The sequence below is a fragment of the Neophocaena asiaeorientalis genome, unplaced genomic scaffold (genome assembly GCF_003031525.2).
Source record: "Neophocaena asiaeorientalis asiaeorientalis breed wild unplaced genomic scaffold, Neophocaena_asiaeorientalis_V1.1 scaffold681, whole genome shotgun sequence".
Lineage (NCBI taxonomy): Eukaryota > Metazoa > Chordata > Mammalia > Artiodactyla > Phocoenidae > Neophocaena > Neophocaena asiaeorientalis.
The window spans coordinates 1,293,218-1,315,201 of NW_020172271.1; the positions used below are offsets into that span (position 1 = coordinate 1,293,218).

Below are 21,984 nucleotides of genomic sequence, written 5' to 3' on the forward strand. Positions count from 1 at the left end.
CCCGCCAGCAGGAAGCAGAGGAGCCCTGGAGCCTTCCCAGCGATCCTCCGTGCCCCGGGAGGCTCTGCGTGGGGCACGGCAGAGAGCGCAGCGTGTCTGACGGTGTCTGGGGCGGAGGCCAGGACGAGGCCCCCGCCCTGCGTCCCGGCAGCTGCTGCCCCCGCTGCCTGACCCGCCCCGGTTCCTGCATGGCCTTCGGAGACCCTCATTACCGCACCTTCGACGGCCGCCTGTTGCACTTCCAGGGCAGCTGCAGCTACGTGCTGGCCAAGGACTGCCGTGGAGGCGACTTTAGGTGCGCAACTCCCTCTGCCTTCTCCCTGCCCCCTTACACCCGTCCCTGCTGACCACTGCATCTGGGCCTCCCACGCCACAGCGTGCACGTGACCAACGATGACCGGGGCCGGAGCGGCGTGTCCTGGACCCACGAGGTGGCCGTGCTGCTGGGAGACGTGGCCGTGCGGCTGCTGCAGGGCGGAGCGGTCACGGTGAGTAAAGCCAAGGACCCGGGGAAAGTCGGTCCTGCGCGTTCCTCTCCGCTGTCCCGACGTCGCTCCTCCTCCCGCCTCCCTTCTCCTCCAGGTGGACGGGCGCCCCGTCGCCTTGCCCTTCTTGCAGGAGCCTCTGCTGTATGTGGAGCTGCGGGGACGCACGGTGATGCTACACGCCCAGCCCGGGCTCCAGGTGCGGCCGGGGCGAGTGGGGTGCAGGGGAGCCTCGGGCCTGTTCAGGTGTCTGTATCTGTAGAGGGAGTGGGGATACCAGCTACCTCCCAGGCCAAATGAGGCCACAGAGGTGAGAGAGTTCTGCTGGATTCTGAAGGGAGAAGAGGAATCAGGGTTAGAGACCTCCACGTGTGATGGAAGGAGTTCTGAGCCTGGTTTGCGATCTTGGCTCAACCACCCACACACTGGGGCTCTTAGGCCATTACCTTAAGCCCATCCTCTCTGGGCCTCAGCTTTCCCATCAGTCAAATGGGGGAAGGGTTGGGAGGGTGGGCAATGTCAACTGCCGTCTCCTGGGTGGCTTCAGAGATTTTCTCCAATTCCCATGTCAAAGAGTAGTTCACTCCCTGGCCTCCAGCAACAAGCACATTTGTAAATTCATAAAATAAGTCTTGTCTACTCTTATGATACAGACTCTAATTATGCTTTGTTCTCGGTAAGGCCTGAATGCCCATGAGAGAGTGACTCTCTGGAAGAGGGTTGCATTTCATGGGGGCGCCGAGTTCATGGAGGATGAGGGGAGAAGGTGCCCTTTTGAGGGAGCTGTGGGTGGCTCTTCATGTCTTCTGTGTTTGCCTAGGGCTGACAGGGCAGGTACCTACTTGTATCCTCCCTTCCAGGAGACACCTCCACCTGTCCATTCTCCTCCCCTACAGCAGGGGGCGTGCTGACGCCGCCAGGATCGGCACTGGGCTTCCTGGGGCCCCTGCCTTTCCCCACTTTCCAGTCCCAGCCTCTCTGCACAGGTGCTGTGGGATGGGCAGTCCCAGGTGGAGGTGAGAGTGCCTGGCTCCTACCGGGGCCAGATTTGTGGGCTCTGTGGCAACTTCAATGGCTTTGCCCAGGATGATCTGCAGGGCCCTGAGGGGCTGCTCCTGTCCACTGAGGCTGAGTTTGGGAATAGCTGGCAGGTGAGTCACACAGGAGCTGGGGGGCAGGGGGGAGGCACAGTTGAGCATGAATCTCAGAGCAGCCTTCTGGTATGGAAAGGGAAGTTTGCACACAAGGTGGGCTTTGGGGCTTTCAAGGAGGTTTGGGGACTTCTTGCCTGCTATGGTGCTGGGGGAGGCAGGATGGCCTGTTGAAAGCGGTCTCATCATCTGAATCCCCAAGCCCTGCTTTGCCGCTCACGAACTGTGTGACCTTGGACAAGTCACTTACCTGCTCTGGGCCTTGGTTTGTCCATCTGTAAAATGGGAACAAAGGAAAAGTAGCTGATGCTTCCTTTGCTGTTCTCATAGGGAGGTTTATGAGGCTAAAACAAAATATTTGGTGCAAAGTGCTTTGAAGAACATAGCACACAAAGGTCGGCTGCCAGTGGATGCTGCCATATAGAGCCGCTTTCCCCACCTAGGTCCCAGAGGGGCCAGGACCTGGTCGGCCCTGTTCCAAGGGCCGTGAGGTGGATCCATGCCGGGCAGCAGGGTACCGTGCCAGGCGTGAGGCCAACGCCCGGTGCAGGGTGCTGAAGTCCTCCCCGTTCAGTCGCTGCCATGCCGTGGTGCCACCAGAGCCCTTCTTTGCCGCCTGCGTGTATGACCTCTGTGCTTGTGGTCCTGGCTTCTTGGCTGACACCTGCCTCTGTGACGCCCTGGAAGCCTATGCCAGCCACTGTCGCCAAGCAGGGGTGACTCCTGCCTGGCGGGGCCCCACGCTCTGCGGTGAGGGGGCAATGCCCAGTGCGAGTTGGGGGAGGGGTGACACGGAGGGCTCAGGTCTGGACAGCGTAGGTACAGGGAGGGTCACGGGGGTGGGCCTGGTGACTGGAAAGTGACTCTGCTTTCCACTCCACCTGCAGTGGTGGGCTGCCTCCTGGACCGTGGCTTCGTGTTTGATGAGTGTGGCCCACCCTGTCCCCGCACCTGCTTCAACCAGCATGTCCCCCTGGGGGAGCTGGCGGCCCACTGCGTAAGGCCCTGTGTTCCTGCCTGCCGGTGCCCCGCAGGCCTGGTGGAGCACGAGACCCACTGTATCTCACCCGAGGCCTGCCCCCCAGTCCTACTCACTGGGGACCAGCCACCCAGCACTCTGCCCAACCCCAGCCAGAAGCCCCAGGGCCAGGAACCCTGAGCCAGGACGACACCGACCAGGATTCATCAGGCTAGAAGTCTCCCCCGGAGAGAAGCTCCCACACTGCCCGGGCATCGGGAGCCTGGGTCTGGGCCCCACAAAGACCCCCGCCGTGTGGAGTCAGAAGCAGTAAACTCGGGAACTGCCCTAAGGTTTCTCTGTGTGTATGTGTGCTGCCTCTGGGTGCTGCGCTGGTGGTGTGGGCTCTTTGGAACATGGGGTCCAGAGGTCAGTGTCCCCAGACTCAGGGTGGTAGCAGCTGTGGGGTGGACCTTGCCCACTCTCTGCGCCTGCATCTCTGGGCTGCCCTACCTGCCACACCCTGGTGCTGCCTGGGAAACCCTGCGATGGGCAGAAGGAAGACCCAGGTGTCCTGGTGCCAGCCCTGTGTTTACATGTAGCAGGCACGGCCTGTGGCCCCCGTGTGCGGCCCTCTGTGGGGCCCTCTGTGGATCCAGGTGGAATCCTGCAGGGGCTGAGGAACACTGGGAAGGGGCTCAGTGCCCACATGGCATCCCCCTTTCCTTGGGGATATTGAGTGCTCGGCACCTCCTGGGCCACCCTAAGAGCTGGTGACACAAGGACCCCACGCCTGGGTGGGGAACAGGAGAGACAATGTTTCTGTGATGACATACAGACACATGTGATGAAATACACACACACACACACACACACCCCTCAAAAACCCAGATAAACACATGCATGTATCCCTCGTGTGTTCGCAGCTACACCCACCCTTGACGGACATGTGGGCAGGGGACACACATGTGACTTTCAAAGACATTCTTATAGGGGAAAGAACATGGGTTTTGAAATAGGAAAAAAAAAAAAATCTCTGACAAGAAAAGTCTCTTTTCAAAGAGAACTGTATTTTGAGTTCTCTCTGCTACCTACCAGCTCTGTGACCTTGGTTTTCTTAGGGACCTTAGCTAAAGATCGGGGTTGGGGGGACCCTAGTATTCCAACAGAGAGTGAAGGGAGGGCGTTGGGCTGAACCAACCCCCACCCCCCCGCATGCTTCCTCAGCCTGCTTCTGCTGGGGCCCCTTTCATGGAGCGGTTACAAAGCGGCAGGCAGGCCAGGCTGCTCACGACGGCAGGGGATGCGAAGACTACAGACCATCACGTATGCCTGTTCCCTCCCCTTGTCGTTACTTCTACAAGCTGTGTCCTCATCTGCTGTATCTCGTGTGTTGCGGAGAATAAACAGAGCATGGACAGCTTGGAGCAAGCACTAGGGAAGCGCGTTACTACTCACACTCGGGACCACATTTTCCCAGAGCCTGTTTCTCGTGCTGTCTGTCCCCAGATGAGGGAGACAGTGCCATGTGTTAGGTAGGACAGCTTACTCTCTGGGGCCCGGTTTTCTTTTCTGTGAAATGGGGATGAAAACGATACCACCTACTTCATAGAGTTGCTTCAAGGAAGGAGTACGTGTACGTAGCATTTTGTGTCCTGGTATACAGTTAGCTGTTGGGAGCTGCTGCCTGTATTGGGCATATATCACATACCATATCATGCAGTTGCAAGCTTCAGATATACAGTTGACATTTGAACAACACGGGTTTGAACTGCACGGGCCCACTTATGCTCAGATTTTTTTCAATGGTAAATACTACAGCACTACACCATCCCAGGTAGGTTGAATCCTCGGATATGGAGGGCAGACTATAAGTTATATGTGGATCTTTGACTGCAAGGAGGGTCGGGCCCCTAACCCCCGTGCTGCTTAAGGGCTAACCGTATGTATAAAATAGACGCTCATTTGGGACTGCAAACACATGCACACACGTCGCTCTCTATCAGGGCCACAGTCCTCAACCCCACACTGCCACCCACGTGGCCAAGAAACCTCCATCAGAGTCAGGTTTCTCTGAGACTTGGCTGAGGCCCAGGCCCTGGCTCAGATGTCAGGGCCCCACGTTACTGAGCCCAGGAGCCTTTGTCTCCTCCTTGCGCCTGTCCCCAGCTCCTCATCTTCCTCCTCTCTCCAGGAGCAGCTGGTGGAGGGGAGGGGTGTGGACGTCCTCCCTGGCCCCCTGCCCCATGGAGCAGGCAGCCACACCTGGGGGCCTAGGGCTCCCCTGTAGCCCCAAGCAGGCCTTGGCCCTGTACCAGCACCTCTTCCGGTGCCCTGCGGGCCTGGGCCAGCTCTGGGCTGCCCTGCAGCAGGTGAGGGTGACAGGGCACCGTCTACGAGGGGACAGGCTCTCCGTGGGGTCTGACTCCACCTTGCCTCCCCAGGTGGGAGACGGCCGGACCTGTCCCTCAGGCCTCGAACTGCCCACCGTGCTGCTGCAGATGGAGCGGAGCCGGCGGGCCCAGGAGCAGGTAGGCGGCCGTCGGCCAGGGAGGGTGGCAGAGCGCAGGGTGCGTGCCCGCTCACATCCTGGCACCCCACCTTCCTGCAGCTCCTGTGGGATTTGGAGCTGCTGACCGGGGCGGGGCTGGGCCTCTCCTGGCCCCCCTGGGCCCAGTTTTGCGGTCTGAGGGACCGGGCCCAGTGTGCGTGGAGCCAGTGCAGCAAGCCTCGTGGTAGGACGGATGGGGGCTCTGAGCGGCGGACGAGTGGGGTGAGCTGGGGTGTGGCTGAGGGTGGGGGCGTCAGTGAAACACTGGGGCACTTGTAGTGGTTGAGAAGTGGAAGGAATGTGGGCTCTGGAGACAGATGGATCTGGGTTCAAATCTCTGCTCTGACGCTCCCTGTGGACCGTAAGCCTGTTTCCTCAGCTACAAGATGGGGAAGATAATAGCTCTTTTTCAGAGCGCTGCTGGGAGGATTGTGAACTCATCTGTGTAAAGGATTTAGCACCATGCCTGGCATACAGGACCATTCTGGCTTGCTACCATTCCACAGTGAACTATCTTGGTCAAATCAACAGCGTGGTGACACCTAGAAGCCTTTAGACATGGCTGCAGCAAGGGAGGAAAGCAGGCCTGGCGGTGCCCAGAGGGCAGAGGCACTGATGCCCAGGGTGCCCCAGAGATGAGACCCTGAGCAGCCCCAGCCCCAGGCCCCTCCTTCCGGGGCTGGTGGCTGGTCCCACCCTTCTAGGAAGGAGGGTGCTGTGGTGACTGGGAACTAGGATGTGCCTCGAGTCCTGGCTCAGCCACCAACTGCCTGAGGCCCTTTGGGCAGGTTAGTAGCTTGTAGCAGGAGGGGGTGTTAGTCATGACCACTAAGGAAGTATCCAGCCAACACTTTTAGCCAAGACTGCAGTCTCAGCTGAAGGGTTCAGTGGGCAGGAGGGATCCATTTCCAAGCTCCTTCACTTGGAGGGGAAGTGGGGGGCGGGTCACACAAGGGCACAGATGCCAGGAGGAGGGATCACTGGGGGCTGTTTTAGAGGCTGCCTGCCACATTGGGGGATGGTGCCCTGTAGACTAGGGTACCCCCCCCCCAATCCTTCCAGAATTCCAGGCTGTGCCCATCGCCCCAGGCTGAGGACTCCCTGAGCCAGGACCATCAGCTTCTGGAGGGGTGAGTCTCCCAGGGAATTCCGTCCACTCCATGTTGCCACACAAAGTGACAAAACACTGGACCCTTTGCCCCGTCTCCCTCCACAGCCCTGCCCAGCGACCCCTCCTCGGGGCCCCAGATCCTCCTGGGGTTCTCACTCAGTTGTACCCATGTGGTTGCCCCACAGCCTCTGGACAGGGTAACCCTGAGTTCCAGCTCCTGGAACCCAGTGGTGGGTGCAGGCGTGGGGAAGGCCTCCATGGACTGAGTTTCGGTCTTGGGGTGGGAAGGCTCCGCAGCCTGCTGTGGGTGAGGAGTCTGGCAGACAGGCTGCCCCCAGCCGATCGGAGCCCAGATGCAAGAGGTGCACCTGAGGCATCCTTTGCACTCCTGCAGGGGGCTGGCAAAGGACCCGTCATCAGCCCTGGATCTGACTGAAGCCAGGTTTGATGCAGACCCAAGGTGGGAGAGCCCTGGCATGCCTGAGGAAGGGCCCACATCTGGTACGTTGACAGCAGGGGTTTACAGCCAGGAGAACAGGAGCCCCTGGGCTGGAGTGGCCAGCCTAGGTTGGGAGGAGCGGGGAAGCCCTCACCCCAAGTCCCAGGATTCCAGTCCATCCTCACCTATTCTTTGCCTCGTACCTTTTTGTGGGCTGCCAGGGGCACCCAGGGACAGCAAGTAGGTTTTCTTTTATACGCCAATTCCACCTGATTGGTGCCAGCTGTCTCAGGCACTGTGTCCAGGAGGATTCTGAAGCTAAGCTGGGGCTCAGAGGAGAAAGTGCTGGGAATGACTGTCTGTCCTCCCTGTCCTCCAGCGAGGAGGGAATGGAATGGCAGCTCCAAGCTGCCTTGCTGCCACCCTCATGCCAGGCACTGGGGAGATACAGGGCACAAAAGAGACTTGGCCAGTCAGTTGTCCTCATCCCTGAGGAGATCACAGCCTAGTGAGAGGGTGTGACAATAAACAGGCAATTAGAATTCAGTGGGATGGATGCTGTGAGCCCTGGGCCTGTTAATTTAATTTAAATGAAACAGGCTGTCAAATGATTTGTTAAATAATAAGCCTAGCAAAGTCATAAGCTTTTTTTTTATAAGCTTTTAATTGTGATATCATGCATGGGAGAGTGGAGGAAAGTGCCCATGATTATTTTCTGATTGACAGAAAAAATTTTACAAGTATATTTTCTCTTGGGAATACATTGATGGGAGACATCTATCACAACATTATAACCAGTGAAATAAATGATCTAGTAAGACAACAGATCAGAATTACAGAGGGACAGGGTTGGAGGTTATTTTCGCAGTTCATGGCAATAATTTCTGAAGGCTTGGGAGTCTTATCAGACCTCTTTGTTCAGAACTCTTCAAAAGACAGATTTGTTTTCACAGAGAACATTCCCATTTGGTTACTGTTACGAATATCCACATGTCCATATTGCATAAAGATGGCATTTCTTGTGAGAGTTCTCAATTTAAGACCTTACGAGATCAGGTTCTTCTAAGTAGTTTTATGGATGCAAAACGATGCTCCTTCCTCCACAGCTGCAAAGGAGCAGCGACATTTCATCTCTTTTTTTAGATTCCTTTCGTTAATTATGAAGACTTGCAGTTTTTAGGCTAGTCTCTGGCCTAAAATTCCACTTCTTGAATTTCATTTGGTTTTGCTGTCGGAAACCAAGAAAGAGCTAAAGAGGATTATCCTTAATAATAGGAAAGTCGGGTGCATATTGTGGGGCTGGACAGGCACACAAGGACAAAGTGCGGGTGTCCTTATGAGGGCCTGAGGAGCCTGGAAACCAGTCCCTTCCTGCTCCTGGGCCTCCCCTGGCGGTTTTGAGGAAGAGGGTGTGCAGGTTCCTCGGAGGTGGTCCTTGGCTGGGAGGATGAGGAAGATGGGGTCTGCTGCTGGCAGGCAAGCCTGAGAAGCAGGCACATAGCAGGCTGTGTAAATAAAGGTGGAATGATGAACTGCGACGGCCTTGAAGTTCCAACACCAACCCTCAGGGTACCCCACCACCACATCCCCTCACGTGCTGGGGACTCCCTAGGCTTCTTGGTTCCAGTTCTGTGGGTTGTGTGTGAGGGCCTGGGACATGAGCAGAGGGCTCTCAACATCTGTCTCTCTCCCTCAGGTTGCTCACAAGAGCTGAACCTCACCACCAGCAGTAGCTTTGGAGAACCAGGAAGCTCAGAGTTCAAGGTGAAAGGGTCGAAGCGTCCTGGGCAAGACCCCTCTCAGATTGGGGATAGCAGAGGTGGGGTCTGCCTGGGAGGAGACTGCAGGGGTGAGAAGCCCACAGCCAGGTGGAAGAAGGGGCCATCACTGAAGCACCTTTTACACTACATAACATGGGTTTTACGAATTTAGGAATCGGGCAAGGGCCCTAATGGAAGTGAGGCCCACTGGGGTAGCCACTGGGGTCTCCAGGCTCCCCTGGGGGAAGTGGCCCTGGCACGAGGATTCCCTCACAAACCCGGGAAAGGTGCTCTTCCTTCCTAGGAGCTGGCCCAGAGGGAAGACGGGGAGCTAGCAGGGCCCATGCCCCAGGGGCCCCATCAACCACCATCCAGAAGCCTACAGGAGAAGAAGCTGGCTCAGGGAGCCCCAGGGCCCTCAGGCCTCCCCTCCCAGGGCCTGCCAGAACCCCCGGATCCCCTGGAGGGGCTGGGCTGCAGCCTGGGCCAGGAGAGAGCAGAACTAAAGAAACTGCTAAGAAGTGAGATTCCTCAGAGTCAGAGAGAGGGGGCCCCTCAGGATCAGAGAGGGAAGGCCCTCCAGGGGGAGGACAAAGAAGTTCCCCCAAGAAAGAGAGAGAAGACAAACGAGGGTCAGAGTGGGGAGGCCCCTCAGGCTCTGAGGGAAGAGGTCTCGGAAGGTCAAAGGTGGGAGGCCTCCCAGGGTGAGAACAAAGAAGCACCTCGAAGTCAAAGCGGAAGTCGCCTTAAGTGCCGGAGAAATGAGGTCCTCCCGGAGCAGAGCGAGGATTCTCCTCAGGGCCCGGAAGTGAAGACGCTTCAGCCTTCCGAGGGCAGAGGCCGTATCTCACAAGCCTGGGAGGTGGCTCGGGGAGAGGCACCTACACCGCCCCGGGAGGAAGGCGGCTCCCTGGGGATTCCGGGGGGCTTCTGCAGGCCCCTGGGAGAACGGATGCCGCAGCCTGGGGGAAGGGAGGGCCCGGACCCGCGGGGAAGGACCACGCAGCTGAGGCAGGTTAAGACCGGCGGCCCGAGAGGAGAGAGCGCAGCGGCCGTGAGAGAGCAGGGGCCCGCCCGGGAAGAGGCGCCGGCTCCCCTTACGCCCCCGGGGCCTCCGGCCCGGCCGCCGCTCCCACGCCCAGGAGCGGTGTTGCTGGCGGCCCTACGCACTGGTGGTTCCGAGCAGCGGGAGCGCCCCGCAGCTCTCCCAGGGCACCCGGGCCTGCTGAGCGATCCGCACTCGCTTCGGGGCCCGGGAGGAAGCCCTGGCCCCGCGGAGCAGGAGCTGGGCGGCTCCATGGGGCTCCCGGGCGCCCTCGGGGGGCGAAGGGAAGGTGCCGAGGCCCCCAGAGCCTTGAAGACCGCGTGGCCCGAGTCCCCGAGCAGGGACAGGCGGTCTGCGAGCGTGAGCGCGGCGCAGCAGGAGACGGCTCTGCAGCGGCTGCTGGAGCTGCACAGTGAGGCCAGGCGTCGGCGGCAACAGAACCGCGAGCAGCAGCGGCTCCGGGTGCGCGGCCGGGCCGGGTGGGCGGGGCACCAGGGGGCGGGCGCTCGGCTGCTGAAAACGGAAGCCTCCTCCAGGTCTTGGAACGCCTCCGCATCGCCAGGAACCGCCACTGCCGCGTGCACCCCTTGAGACCCCCACCGAGCCCGGCTCAGCTCCCACGACAGGCAAGACCACTAGGAGAAGGCGGTGGGGCCGCCAAAACCCTGCCTGGGCGGGGGACGGGGCGCGACCTGGGTCCCTTTCACTTGCGCGCACCGCGCACTTGCGATGACACCTGCGGAGCGGGAGGGGCCGGCCTGCCCGGGTGCTGCCCTCTGCTGGCCGCATCGAGCCCCGGGGCTGGGAGGCGCGGGCGCTCAGCGCTCGGCGCCGCCCCAGGAGGACGCGGCCGGGCAGCGGAGCGCCCTGCGGGAGCAGCTGAAGCAAATGCAACGGGAGAGGACCGGGCGGCTGCGAGCCCTCGGGGCCAGGTGAGGGGTTCGGGCGGAGAGGCTTGTGGGGTGGTGGCGGTCCCTTTTCCCTGGCATCTGGGATGAAAGGCCACTCTTTCCACAGGAACACCCAGAACTTCCAGCAACTTCTGTGGCCCCCTGGCTCTGAGGAGCCTGCGCCTGGAGAGCATCGCGCACTCTTCCCAGCCCGCTCTGGTCACTGCTGAATCCTCAAAGGGACGATTAAAGAGACGGGGATTTAAGGAAAAAGCAAGAGGGCAACCTGTAGGTCAGAGGTAGTTTCAGAAAGGCCCGGAACGCAGCCTCAGGGCCCGGGAGAGCCAGACACAGACACGCATGGCACTTTCGGCCCACCACGTGTGTTATTTCTTCTTCCCTCCCCTAAGCCCACTGCCTGGCCCAAGGTCAGAGGGCCAGGTCCTGGGGGTCAAGCAGTGCGAAGGCCCCATTCTTGCGGAAGAAAGATTCAATGCGGCACATCTTGCAGGAGACCAGTTCTTGCTTCACTGGGGGGCCTGGGAAAAGATGTCAGAGGCCAGGAATGGATTCCCGGGAAAGGAACTCGCAGAGCCCGGGAGCCCTGCCTGCATAACCCTAGGAATCTGCCTGTGTTGTATCCACTTTGTAAGTGTGAAAAAATAAAAAGAAGTGCTTCTGAGGAGTGGGGGCTATGGGGAAACAGGGAGCTGGCTGGCTGCCTGGATCAGCAGTGATGGCCAAATGCCAGTCAGCTGTGTGCCAGCATTTCCCCCAGCCTCAGAATCCTCCATGGAGGCGGGTGGTGGGACTCCCAGCCATGCTTGTTACAGACAGAGCTAGACTTCTCTGGGGCAGACAGGGCTTCTTTCTACCTCCTGCTCCCTTTTCGGGGTTCACCTCCTGCTTTCATTTGGAAATTGCTCCCTTTCCTACCCATTTAGGGCCCTGGGGAAAGTAGGGGGATTTTTTTTTAGGCAAAATTTCAACTGTGTTTATCACCAACCATCCACGTTTTCTGTGCAGGAGCTGGAGAAAACATGTGACTGAGTAGTCTCACTTCAAATTCATGACCACAGACAGCAAAGGGACATGTCTCATCACCCAGAAAACCCACAACACTCCCTGGCATATTCTTTTCCCCACACCTTGACTCTTCATCTCCAACTGCACCATTGCCTTCGCTCCTCTCCTGCCCAGCCGATGACCATGACTCAATCCAGATGGACAGCCTTCTGGCCAATACCATCTCCCTACCCCTCGCTGTGTCCTCTGCCTTCTCCAGTTTGATCCAGCCTCTGGAGTTCCCTGGGTAAGCCCACCCAGTCTCAGGGCTTTAAAGAGCACCTATATTCTGATGACCCCCAAAACTGCATCTTCAGCTCTGACCTCCCTCCATAGGGCGACTCCCATACACAGCCGACTCACCGACACCTCCAGCGCAAAACACCCAACACTGACCTGTCTTCACACCCCCCCAGCCCTGTCCCCGCCCCAGTCTCCCCTGCTGTAGCTGCTTCAGCTGAACACCTGGGCATGGCCATTGCATTTTCTTTCCTTGTCTCTTTCAAACCATCAGTAAGTTCTCTTGATTCTTCCTCCAAAACATATCTGGAATCTATTTCAGCTCTACCGCCAATCACCCTAGCCCAAGCCATCGTCATCTCTTGCCAGGATAGCTTAGCCACCTGCCAGAGCCTACTCGTGTCCCTAAAAAGGCCATTACCTACAGAATAGTCAGGGTGATTTTTTTAAAAAAAAGTGTTATCAGTATCATTTACCTGTTTAAAACTCTCCATGGCTTCCCCTCAAATTTAGAGTAAAACCCCAACTCCTCCTCCTTGTTACTTAGCTCACTCAGCCTTTAGGTCCCCAGAGGCCTTTCCTGACAGTCCAGTCTAAAGCCGCACATGCCCCCTGTCCCCCTCTCCCACCACGCCTGGCCCTCTCTTGCTCTTATGTTTATGGCCTGGACCCTCCACTAGAATGGACGTCCCCAAAAGGAGTGTCCACGTGCCTTGTGCGTCTAGCGCCGAGAGCGCTGCCTAGCTCATGGCAGGTGCTCTGTGTTTGTGAGGCGAATAATTTCCGGGAGGTTAGGGCTCACCCAGCTGCCAGCCATATGTGAAGTTGGTGGTGATGGGGAAGAGGTAGCGCCTCTCTGGCATGTCCAGTTTTCGGGTGTTGAGGTAGCGGTAGCGGCCCTGGAAGTCGTGGGAGATGCCTTCATACAGCAGGGCCCGGGTGGCAGGCGGGACTGGGTACATTTCTGGCTGAATAGGAGCCTCCAGGGCAGGGCTGGGGGCCTTGGAAGGAACTGCTTTGGGGGTGGGCAGGGGTGAGAGTGGGGAAAGGCTGCAGTCTTAGCCTTCTGCTTGGCCTTCACCGTCGACCCATACTTGCGGTGCCATTCACAGCGCAACACCTTCTCCCTCAGATACTGCTCCTTCCAGAAGTTCTGCCGTAATGTGTCCATGTTAAGTGGCCGAGACATGGTGGCAAAGGAAGGAGCAGGGCCAGGGTGACTGCAGCTGAGAGGTGAGCGCAGCGAGCAGAGCCTTTCTGCCAGCAGGTGGCTGCCCAGGGACAGTCGCTCGGCAACCGAGCCTCACCTCACACAGGGCCATACCCTCAGAGCGCCTCACATGCCTTGCTTGCCGAGGCAGCCTCAGGCCGGGGCCCACTGGCTAAGAGCCTTGATCCCCAAACCTCTTGCTTGACCCAGGCTAGAGTCACAGGCTTCCAGGTTTCCTGTGATTTCTGCTTCCTTCCCTTGAGGTCTGGTCCCCCCCGCCAGCCAATACAGACTCAAGCTGGGGTGCCAGGGGACTGGACGCAAGCCTCCTTCCCTTCCTCCCTGCCAGAGCTGGCTACCTTTAATTCAGAGGGCCGATCTGGTATGATCTTCCTGGTCCAACTCCTCTATGCCTGGATCTTTGGCAAAACCTTTTCCAGCCCTGCCAGTCGAATCCACTCCCCCACCGCCTCCCCACAACAGCCTCACCCCACACGTGTCCTTTCGAGCACCCAGCCTCAGATCGGAGAGAAGCAAGAACTACTTTAATTTAACATCAACAAGGACACTGTATAACAGCACAAGGAAGAGGTAATGGAGAGAAGACGCTCAGGCTTCCTATACCCTAACCACCCTGGATTTGAATGGCAGAGCCCCAGCGAACTGGAAGCACCTCACCTAGCCTCTCAGTGGAGTGGGAAGGGGCAGGGAATTGGAACTCAGAGGCTTGAATCTTAGAGGAGGGCTGATGGCAAGCCTGGGGAGAGGCCACATGGCTGAGGGGAGTCCCCTAGCGCAGGTCTTCGGCTGTGAACATGCCCCTGGCCCTGCGCAGGATGGAGTCCTTGGCAGCATCATAGGGGTGCTCCTTGGATGGGATCTCCAGCACGGCCGGAATGGAGCGCTGGTGGGCATCGAGCGCGTGCCGCACCATCTCTGCGATGTACTGGTTGATGAGGATGATGCCGATGTCGTCCCGGTTTAGAAACTGCCTGTAGGGAGAGATGAGAAGGGAGTCCAAGGCAGCCCACTCTGAGTTGGTGGGCTGGGCTGCAGAGGGGCACGAGCTCGATCCAGAGAGTGCAATGGACAAGGATGCTACACTAAACTCTCTTCATTCTATTTAGAATCAATTTCAGTCCAAAGCTAAGGGCCATGGCTTCTACCTGCCCTGCTTGGGAGGCTCCCAACTGAACTGCTAATGAAGGTGAGGGTGCCTGCTGGTGTATTCCTTACACTGCCTTCGGGTAAGAGAGGGAGAGGATAAGAATATATACATCTGTCCCTTTGTATCTGCATAAAGAAAAAGAAAGATACGGGAAAAACTAAGTGGTTACGGGGTGGAGGAAGGAGGTAATGAAGTAGAAGAGGTCGGGGTGGGAGTGTGGCTTCTCAATGTATATACCTTTTAAATATTAATTTGTAAGCCCACATGAACACATTAACCTTTCAAAAGAAAACAGATTAAATTTTTTAAGGTTGAGGGGGCGCTGTACAGACCACTCAAGGTCTATGCTGATGAGGGCAGGGGGTGAGTCAGAGGGGAAGTTTGGCCTGAGCCAAGAACACAACACAGGAAGAGGAAAATCGGTAACGAAGGAATCACACTTTCCACACGGAGAGAACCCGACACTGGGCTCTTACTTTCTTGTGATCAACCACCCATTCATTTATTTACTCGTTAAAAACTGTTTACTGAGCAGCTTACTCTGTGCCAGACACTAGGGCAGGTTAGACTTGATGATTTCCGAGATCCCTTTTGGTTAGAAACTTGGAAAATTCTTGAAGTAAAATTTGTCCTTCTCTCATGACAACCTGGGTCACTTTACCGGACTGCTTAGAGAGTGGCAGAGATCAGCCTCCCGGGTCAGGGCCTATCACACCCCAGGCAGCAGGAACCAGTCTCAGCCGGTAGCTCAGGGCTGGGCTGTTTAGGGGGAAACAAGGGAGAGTGGTTTGTTCCTGGGACTTGGCACAGGGGCCCTAGAGAAGGGGTGTGGGAGAGAATAGGGGGCTGGCACCCTCAACTCTAGTCACCAGGACGCCTCCTGGATTAAGGGACATGCCTGCACCCACATTTTGAAGCTACTGCTCTTAACCCAGAACAGGAAGTGAAGATTTGAAGTGCATGGTCTCAGCAGAAGGTAGGACAGTCCTGATAATGTCCGCTGTGCTCAGGACAACGGGTAATTCCGAAGCCGACTGAGGAGCGCTACACAGGCAGAGTGTAGCCCTGGCTTAAGAAAGGCAGAAAGGGTGGGACTGGGCTCAAGTCCCTGCTCGCTCTCGTCTGAATCACAGAGTGTGCCTTAACCTCTCTGAACTTAATTTTCTCACCAGTAAGTGGGAATAACCCCTACCTCACAAGACGATTGTGAGCCTCTGAGGGAGACGAAAATACAGGAAAGCCCGAGCCCACTGCCCGTGTGTTCACTGAGTGTGTGGTTCCTTTAGGTGTCAACTCGCAAGAGAGTCGAGTGCTTGCAATGCCCGGAGCCTGCTCTACGGGTGAAATGGGGGAGCCCCTGCAGGGGAGCTGAGACTAGCCCCCTCCGGGCCTGGACCCTCCGGACGCTCAGCTCTGGCGGGCCAGGTTGGGTCAAGGGGCGGCGCCCGCCCGTCACGAGCTCTGTTCCCCTTCTTTCCTGACACACGGTCATGTGACAGGGGGGAGTTTGTGGACCCGACATAGCCCCGGTCCCACCGAGACCCAAAAGGGAACTTGGGACGCGGAGGCCCCCTCTCCGGAAGGGGAGGTGGACCGACTTCCTCGACCCTCGAGGACGGGGTCTGACACTTCGGCCAAGGTCTGGAAGCCCAGGGCCGCCCCCGCCTTCTCCCCGCGCTCCCACCAGGCAGCTGAAGGTCCCGTTCAGGCCTCGCGGGCTACCGTACCGGAAAGTGTCTTCGATCTCATTGATGGTAGTATCTTTCTCCACCACCAGGAAATTAGGGTGGCGGTTCTTGTTAAGCTCCCCTATGCCGCCCAGCAGGAAGCCAGTCACCGTGTCCTCGTCTCCGATCACCGCAATTAGCTTCCCCCTCCCCGCCATCCTCACAGTCCAGCAACGATCAGCCGCAGCCTCCGGGTGTCACCAAAGCCCCGCCGCGGCAGTGCACCTCCTTTTCGGCCGCACCTCCCCCCCGCCCCGCTCTTTAGGCATGCGCAGTTCCACCACTCCGCCTCCCGGGACATGCGCATTAAGAGCAAAAGCGCCTGAATCCGAATACGGCTGCGCCATAAAGGGAGGTCCGAACCAGGGAGCTACGGTTCCCAGAAGTCCACGCGGCACAGCAGTCTCTCGGAGGCGCGTTCGATCGGTAAGTTCGACAAACTTGTTGAGGCTACTGCTGTTAGGCGCCGAGACGCCAAAGAAAAGACGGTACCTGTTCTCGAGAGTAAGGTCCGAGTCTGTATCGTGCATGTATGTAACTATGACACAGCTAGTGTTATTTATTCAGTTAATAAAAGGATGGGCAAGTTAATGATGATACTCTGTAGTGAGGTAGAGCGTTGACAAAGCACTGTGTCAATTGCTAAAACGTGAGAAGTACGTGGAAGCACACATCAGGTGTAACTAACCCATGGGAGAGGGGGCGCGCGGAGAAGGCCGCCAGCAGGATGAAGGGCTAGAGGTGAGGACGAGAGGGTGTTCTCAGGAAGAGGAGCAGCACGTGCGAACACTTAGCGGGGACTAGAGAGAATCAGTGCCTTCAAGAAAAGATAAAGAATCTGGAAGTTATCCTGAGGACAGAGTTGTTCTGAAGCCACTGAAGGATTTTAAGCAAGAGAATGATACGGCCAGGTTTATGTTTTAGCGATAGCATTGAGATCGTGCTGTGTGTGGAGGTAAGACTAAGGTGGAGAAACCATTGTGGTAAGAGATGGTGGTGGCCAGAAAGAAGCCAGGGAGTGGGGATGGGGAATGTGAGAGTCAGGTGGAGTCATGAGATATTTAGAGACAAAAATGGACAGAACTGGGTTTGGGGTTGGTTATGTTTGGGGAGTTAGACCAGGTGACTTCCAGGTTTCTGGCCTGTGCAGCTAGGTGGACAGGAGTAACATTCCTCAGAGAGTGAACTCTATGTATGAGATGAACATGTCGAAGGAGAGAGGTCCGCTCGCTCCTCCACCCTTTTAACAAAAAGGCGTCCTGCATCTGGCATGTGATTTGCAAGTTTAGAGCACTTGAGACATCCAGATGGTCTGGTCTGGTGGTTATCTCTGTGATGGGCCTGGGATTTGGACATACCTGGTTTGAATCTCGACCCTGCTACTTAGAGGTATGATTTGGGACTCATCACCAAAGTTCTCAGGACCGTGATCTCTTCAGATAATACTATGCCCACCTCATAGGCCGTTAGGATTGAGGTAGAGGCACTAAATGCTCAGCACCTGTGGCCATACTGCAGTTGGGGGAGAGCAGCTGAGCTGGATATCCATAAACACATCCGCTCACAGGTGGAGGGCAGCTGAAGCTGAGGAGGCCAGCAAACCTTGCAGGAAAACGCTCCCATCTGGGGGCGAGGTGGGAGGGAAGGCAGAGAGCGAGGAAGGGTGTGTGTAGAAGCACCTGGCTCAGTGCCTGGCACAGAGCTGACCCTTAACGGCCACGAATGGTTGGGTACTTGAGAAGGGTCTGTCAGGTAAAGTAGGGAGCTGAGACAGTGCCATGTTTATCACACACGCCTTCATTCAACCAGCATTTAGCAAATGTGGTCGTGGAGAGGCTGAGGACACAAGATTGATAAAATACACTTTCTGTCCTCAATTCCCTCGGGACTGAGGGGAGAGTAAAAAATATCACAGGGAGGGAGGTAGACCTACAGAAGAAAGTGAGGCCCTAGAAGGGTCTTGCAGGGGAAAGGAAAGAAGAAACTTAAAGAGAGCCGGGAGGCAGACAGCGTATTGAGTGAAGAGGCGGGGGGAGGGGGTGTTTGGAGCCAGGCCACGTGTGTTGGGTTTTCTTTGGCCTGCCCACCACCATGTGCCGAAATGTCTGGGATGAGTTTAGAATTGGGGGATCGGTTGAGTGAAATGCTGCTTTGCTCTGCTCTGGCTACTCAGTTGCTCATTTACTCATTGGTCACACTTGTCTGTATCGGACCTCCCAGGGTCAGGGAGCACAGTCTGGTGAGGGAGACCGACCCTCAGATACAAGGTCACAGATGAGGGTAGTAAATGCAGCCAGAGCAGTGCCCCAGGGCAGTATGAGAGCTGGGGGGCAGGTCTGGGAGGACAGGAAGGGGTTCGGGAAAGCTTCGTGTTGGCCAGGAAGATGAGGAGGGTGGAGAGGCAAGGGTGTTCCTGGGCAGAGTCCCAAACTGCAGCACGGCTCCCTGGGAAACTAGAGGTTGTGGAGAGGGTTAGAGGTGGAGGGTGCAGTGAGGAATGGGCACAGTGCCCAACTGGGGGCCTTTTTTTTTTTTTTTTTTACATGTTGGGGGTAGGAGTTTATTAATTAATTAATTTTTGCTGTTGGGTCTTCGTTTCTGCGCGAGGGCTTTCTCTAGTTGTGGCAAGCGGCGGCCACTCTTCATCACGGTGCGCGGGCCTCTCAGTATCGCGGCCTCTCTTGTTGTGGAGCACAGGCTCCAGACGCGCAGGCTCACTAGTTGTGGCTCATGGGCCTAGTTGCTCCGCGGCGTGTGGGATCCTCCCAGACCAGGGCTCGAACCCGTGTCCCCTGCATTAGCAGGCAAATTCTCAACCACTGCGCCACCAGGGAAGCCCCTGGGGAGCTTTTTGAATGAATGGGTAGGAAGGCTGGTGTCTGAACCTATAGGCCTTGGAGGCCTTGTTAGGACACTTAGACTAGCCTGGAGAGCAGGGAGCCACAGAAGGGCCCTGGACCAGAGAGGGCCATAGTCCCTGTGATGTGACCCCGCCCTCTGGCTGCAGTGTGGAGGGCTAGTTGGAGGGAGCTGGCTGGTGGGCCAGGAAGGCTAGTGGAGGGGCCAGTTCAGGAGGGAGGCCCTAAGCCAGGTCAGGGCTGGAGGTGGGGAGGGAGCAGGCCCAGCTTTGACCCAGGACCTGGCTGGAGTGAAAGGTTCCTGGGTTTGTGCCTGCCTGCTGGGTGAGGAGCATTCCTGCTTGAGCCAGTGCTGTTTTAAGGTCCTAAAAATTTTGAGAACATCCTTGAGATCAGGCTGAGTGGAAACTGGCCTCCTGGTGGTCCTAGGGCAGTCTTCTAGAACATAGTGTCCACCTCCCTCTCCCACCCACCAGCTCTCCAGGAATCTGAGGACCAAGCCCACATCCCTGGCATGCTCCCCCAGCCCCTTCTTTCAAGCATTCTGTCAACACTCCAGACCTCCCCAAACAGATGGCCCAGAGGGGGCCGCTCTCTGCCCCAGGACCCCCCCCCTTGACCTGACTCAGTCCTCCAGGGGAGAGGCAGCCAGCCTCTGCCTCCCAGGGCCTGGTGGCCAGCCGTGGGGAGCACACACACAAGGAACAGCCAGGCCTCTGCGACAGGCCGCACTTTATTTGTTTTCCACCTAAACGGCTCCCAGCTGAGCCGCATGACATGTGCAAAAGCCCCCGAGAAAGCTGGGCCTCGCAGTGTGTAAAAAAAAAAAAAGCCCCCCATGGGGCAGAGCTGTGCAATCTTTAAAAAAAAAAAAAAAGAGTAATCAGTCCCCCAGAAAGCCTGGCTGGGATCTCAGTTGCCCGGGGCCAGGACACGCACCAAGCCTGCTGCTGCTGGGTCCATTTTCTCCTGCGATTGTGCTTTCTCTTCCAAGTCCTTAACGCTCTGGGGTTGTGGCCACCAGAGGGGCCGGATGCAGTCCTCAGTGGCAAGGAGGCCCCGCTGGCGGTGCAGTTTGAGGGCGACCTCTCTCACACATGCAGACACCCCCAGACACGTGCTCCCCCACTGGCCTCAGCCCCGCCAGAAAACTCAGGGCTTCCCTGGCCCCCCAACCTCCAGTTCGCCCTCATGTCACGTCTGAGGCAGGGACACTGCCCTGAGACGGACGAGGCCTTCCAACCCGGGGGGGGGGGGGGAGGGGGGGGCAGGGAGGGGGGCAGTGCCACTCCTTCCACCCCCAGGGCAGGTGTTTGTGGTATCTGATTCTGCGTGCGTGCATCTGGGTGTGGCCTATTTGTGTGTGTGTGTCTGTGAGTGTGTTTGGCCAGAGGTGGGGGCCGAGGCTGGGGGAGGCACTTCTGGGATTCAGGGCACATTGACTTTGAAGGGGCTTCCAGGGACACTTTCATCGCCCCACTTGACGATGAGGATATAGTCGCCTTTCTCCTTGACGGTGTAGGTGACGTTGTACACCCGGTTCCCCATGTGCTTCACATACACCTCCTCACAGGGGGTCTTGGGCCCGTGCACACCCACCATCATCATGTTGGTGCCTGGAGAGAGAGGGAGTGAGGGACAGGCTCACCCCAGGCCCTTGGGCCCACGTTCCCGCGCACCTGCCCACCCTGGGGGTCTGCCCCCTTTCCCCCCACTGCCTGCCTGCTTTGCTGCAGTCCACGGTGAAGGAGTTCTTCTGGCCCACAAAGGCCTGGGACAGCCCAGGGCCCCGTGTCACCACCTTGCTGGCATCTGAGGAGAACTTGGGGATGGAGCTATAGCTGGAACCCCGACTTGAGGACGACTTGGTCACAGTCTCCACCAGGACCGTGGATGTTTCGTGAAGGCTGTGGCCTCCAGACAGCCGGGGACCTGAGAGGCAGAGTGGGTGGCCACGAGCTTAGTCAGAGGCCTGCTCTTCCCCAGGCGGTAGGCCGTGTGCCGGCACCGACAGCCCCGCGTTCCCTTCCTCAGATGCAGCATGCTAGGAGTGGCAGCCCGTTCCAAACAGGGCTCCGGGGCAGGCTTATCTCGAGGTCTGGAGCCTCGATGGCTCCCCCCCCACCCGACTTCTGGGCTTTGCCTGGGACCCCAAGTCACAGGGTAGGGTCCTGCTTTAAAAAGGAACATGTATCAACGAGTCCTTCACGCAGCTTCCAGAAGGAAAGCTGGCTGAATCTTTACTGAGCTCTGTCTTCTTGGAAGCCAGAAATGTGGGAAGAGGAGGGCAGAACGCTAAGCGAAAGCTTGGGGAGCCACCGCAGGGAAAAGGTTAGTCAAGTGATGGACAATAAAGAGGATTTGATTTTTTTAAGTGATGTACATGAGTCCACGTGGAGAATGGGGTGACGTGTAAAGCCAGGCCCACTTTATTCCTGGTAACCTGACCCCGATGTTTGGGGCATATGACCCGGATGTGAATGGCCACTGGAGCCAGCCAGTATGGAATGGGCTGGAGGGACCTTCCCCCACCCAGGACACTCACCTGTGACTTTGGCCTTGAAGGGGCTGCCCACAATGTGCTGGGGGCCACCATACTTGATGGCAATGAGGTAGTTGCCAGGGGCCATGGGAGTGTAAGTGACCACGTGGCCCTCAGGACATTCCCGACAGTCCAGCTGCACCTTGGAGGGGCCGTCGATGGTGACAGACAAGGCCCCCGAGCCCGCATTCAGGGTGTTGACAATGAACTCCGATGACACTCCTGGGGACCAGAGGTAGCAAGGGTGTAGACGGGAAGCCTCCCCGGAGCAGGTCTGTGCTGGGCTCGGGCTCATCAACGCTGCCCCGCCTCTGGGGCACCAGTGTCCACCCCTCCTCCCCAGCCCCAGGCACTCACCTGTAGTGCCTCCCTCGAGCCCAGGACCATAGGCTGACACCAAGCCTGGGTCCCCAGCCTGGCTCTGCTCCCCAACTCGGATCTTGAAGGGACTGCCAGGGATGTGGGCACCGTTGAACTTGACGTCAATGGAGTGGACGCCATTCTCATGGGGGATGAAACGGATGGTGTGCTTGTCTGTGGGTCAGACGTTGGTGGGTGAGCCTTTGTCCTTCCCTCCCCTTCCCAGAAAGTCCCAGCCTGGCAGGGAGAGGGCCAGCTCACCACTGTCCAGCTCGGAGACGTAGCACTCCTCCACCGCACCCGAGGGTGTGTGCACCCTAGCATCGATCACGCCCCGTGCACCGTTCAGCTGCACCGCAAAGGACGCTGGCTGGTTCACCTTGAGCCCCGTCTCCTGCAGAGGCCACAGAGGGTGCTCAGACTC

At 57.7% G+C, this 21,984-nt stretch overlaps 5 protein-coding genes across 11 annotated transcripts in view; 2 read left to right on the forward strand and 3 right to left on the reverse strand.

Moving 5' to 3' along the window:
• Positions 1–2,950, forward strand: part of KCP (kielin cysteine rich BMP regulator) — a 45,172-nt gene extending 42,222 nt beyond the window's left edge. Inside the window, exons 36-41 of one of the 3 annotated variants that reach the window (XM_024762596.1) lie at positions 123–295; positions 377–488; positions 583–684; positions 1,472–1,636; positions 2,080–2,386; positions 2,524–2,942. In XM_024762596.1, coding sequence (XP_024618364.1) covers positions 123–295; positions 377–488; positions 583–684; positions 1,472–1,636; positions 2,080–2,386; positions 2,524–2,795 — 1,131 coding nt within the window. In that variant the 3' untranslated portion in view covers positions 2,796–2,942. Of the gene's footprint in view, positions 1–11; positions 296–376; positions 489–582; positions 685–1,471; positions 1,637–2,079; positions 2,387–2,523 lie in introns of all 3 variants that reach the window. The other 2 variants (XM_024762577.1, XM_024762587.1) reach the window with 2 other exon arrangements.
• A 754-nt stretch (positions 2,951–3,704) lies between these two features.
• LOC112411459 (collagen alpha-1(XXII) chain-like) lies at positions 3,705–11,072 on the forward strand. Of its 5 annotated transcripts, none has more exons than XM_024762624.1 (10): positions 3,705–4,129; positions 5,039–5,125; positions 5,206–5,367; positions 6,208–6,275; positions 6,651–6,757; positions 8,392–8,459; positions 8,760–9,962; positions 10,037–10,126; positions 10,341–10,432; positions 10,528–11,072. In XM_024762624.1, the coding sequence occupies exons 2-10, from the start codon at positions 5,096–5,098 to the stop codon at positions 10,691–10,693; spliced, it is 1,986 nt and encodes a 661-aa protein (XP_024618392.1). In that variant the 5' UTR covers positions 3,705–4,129; positions 5,039–5,095; the 3' UTR covers positions 10,694–11,072. The 5 variants fall into 5 exon arrangements, with proteins under 5 accessions (XP_024618392.1, XP_024618399.1, XP_024618374.1 ...); XM_024762631.1 differs by having other exon boundaries at positions 3,706–4,129; positions 10,518–10,753; XM_024762606.1 differs by having other exon boundaries at positions 3,706–4,129; positions 10,037–10,432; positions 10,528–10,753.
• On the reverse strand, positions 10,785–12,884 carry SPMIP1 (sperm microtubule inner protein 1). The gene is given in 3 exon segments (XM_024762684.1): positions 10,785–10,929; positions 12,498–12,743; positions 12,746–12,884. Coding segments are annotated over 3 exon segments (495 nt in total). The 3' UTR covers positions 10,785–10,819.
• Positions 12,885–13,428: 544 nt separating this feature from the next.
• On the reverse strand, positions 13,429–16,044 carry ATP6V1F (ATPase H+ transporting V1 subunit F). Its single transcript, XM_024762931.1, has 2 exons — positions 15,801–16,044; positions 13,429–13,897 (listed from the first exon to the last, which is right to left on the reverse strand). Exons 1-2 carry the CDS (start codon positions 15,956–15,958, stop codon positions 13,696–13,698), a joined length of 360 nt encoding a protein of 119 aa, XP_024618699.1. The 5' UTR covers positions 15,959–16,044; the 3' UTR covers positions 13,429–13,695.
• A 3,331-nt stretch (positions 16,045–19,375) lies between these two features.
• FLNC (filamin C) overlaps positions 19,376–21,984 on the reverse strand; it is a 28,099-nt gene continuing 25,490 nt past the window's right edge. The window contains 5 exon segments of the mRNA XM_024763070.1: positions 19,376–20,274; positions 20,381–20,590; positions 21,204–21,422; positions 21,558–21,734; positions 21,822–21,954. Of these exon segments, the coding sequence (XP_024618838.1) occupies positions 20,087–20,274; positions 20,381–20,590; positions 21,204–21,422; positions 21,558–21,734; positions 21,822–21,954 (927 nt within the window). The 3' untranslated portion in view covers positions 19,376–20,086.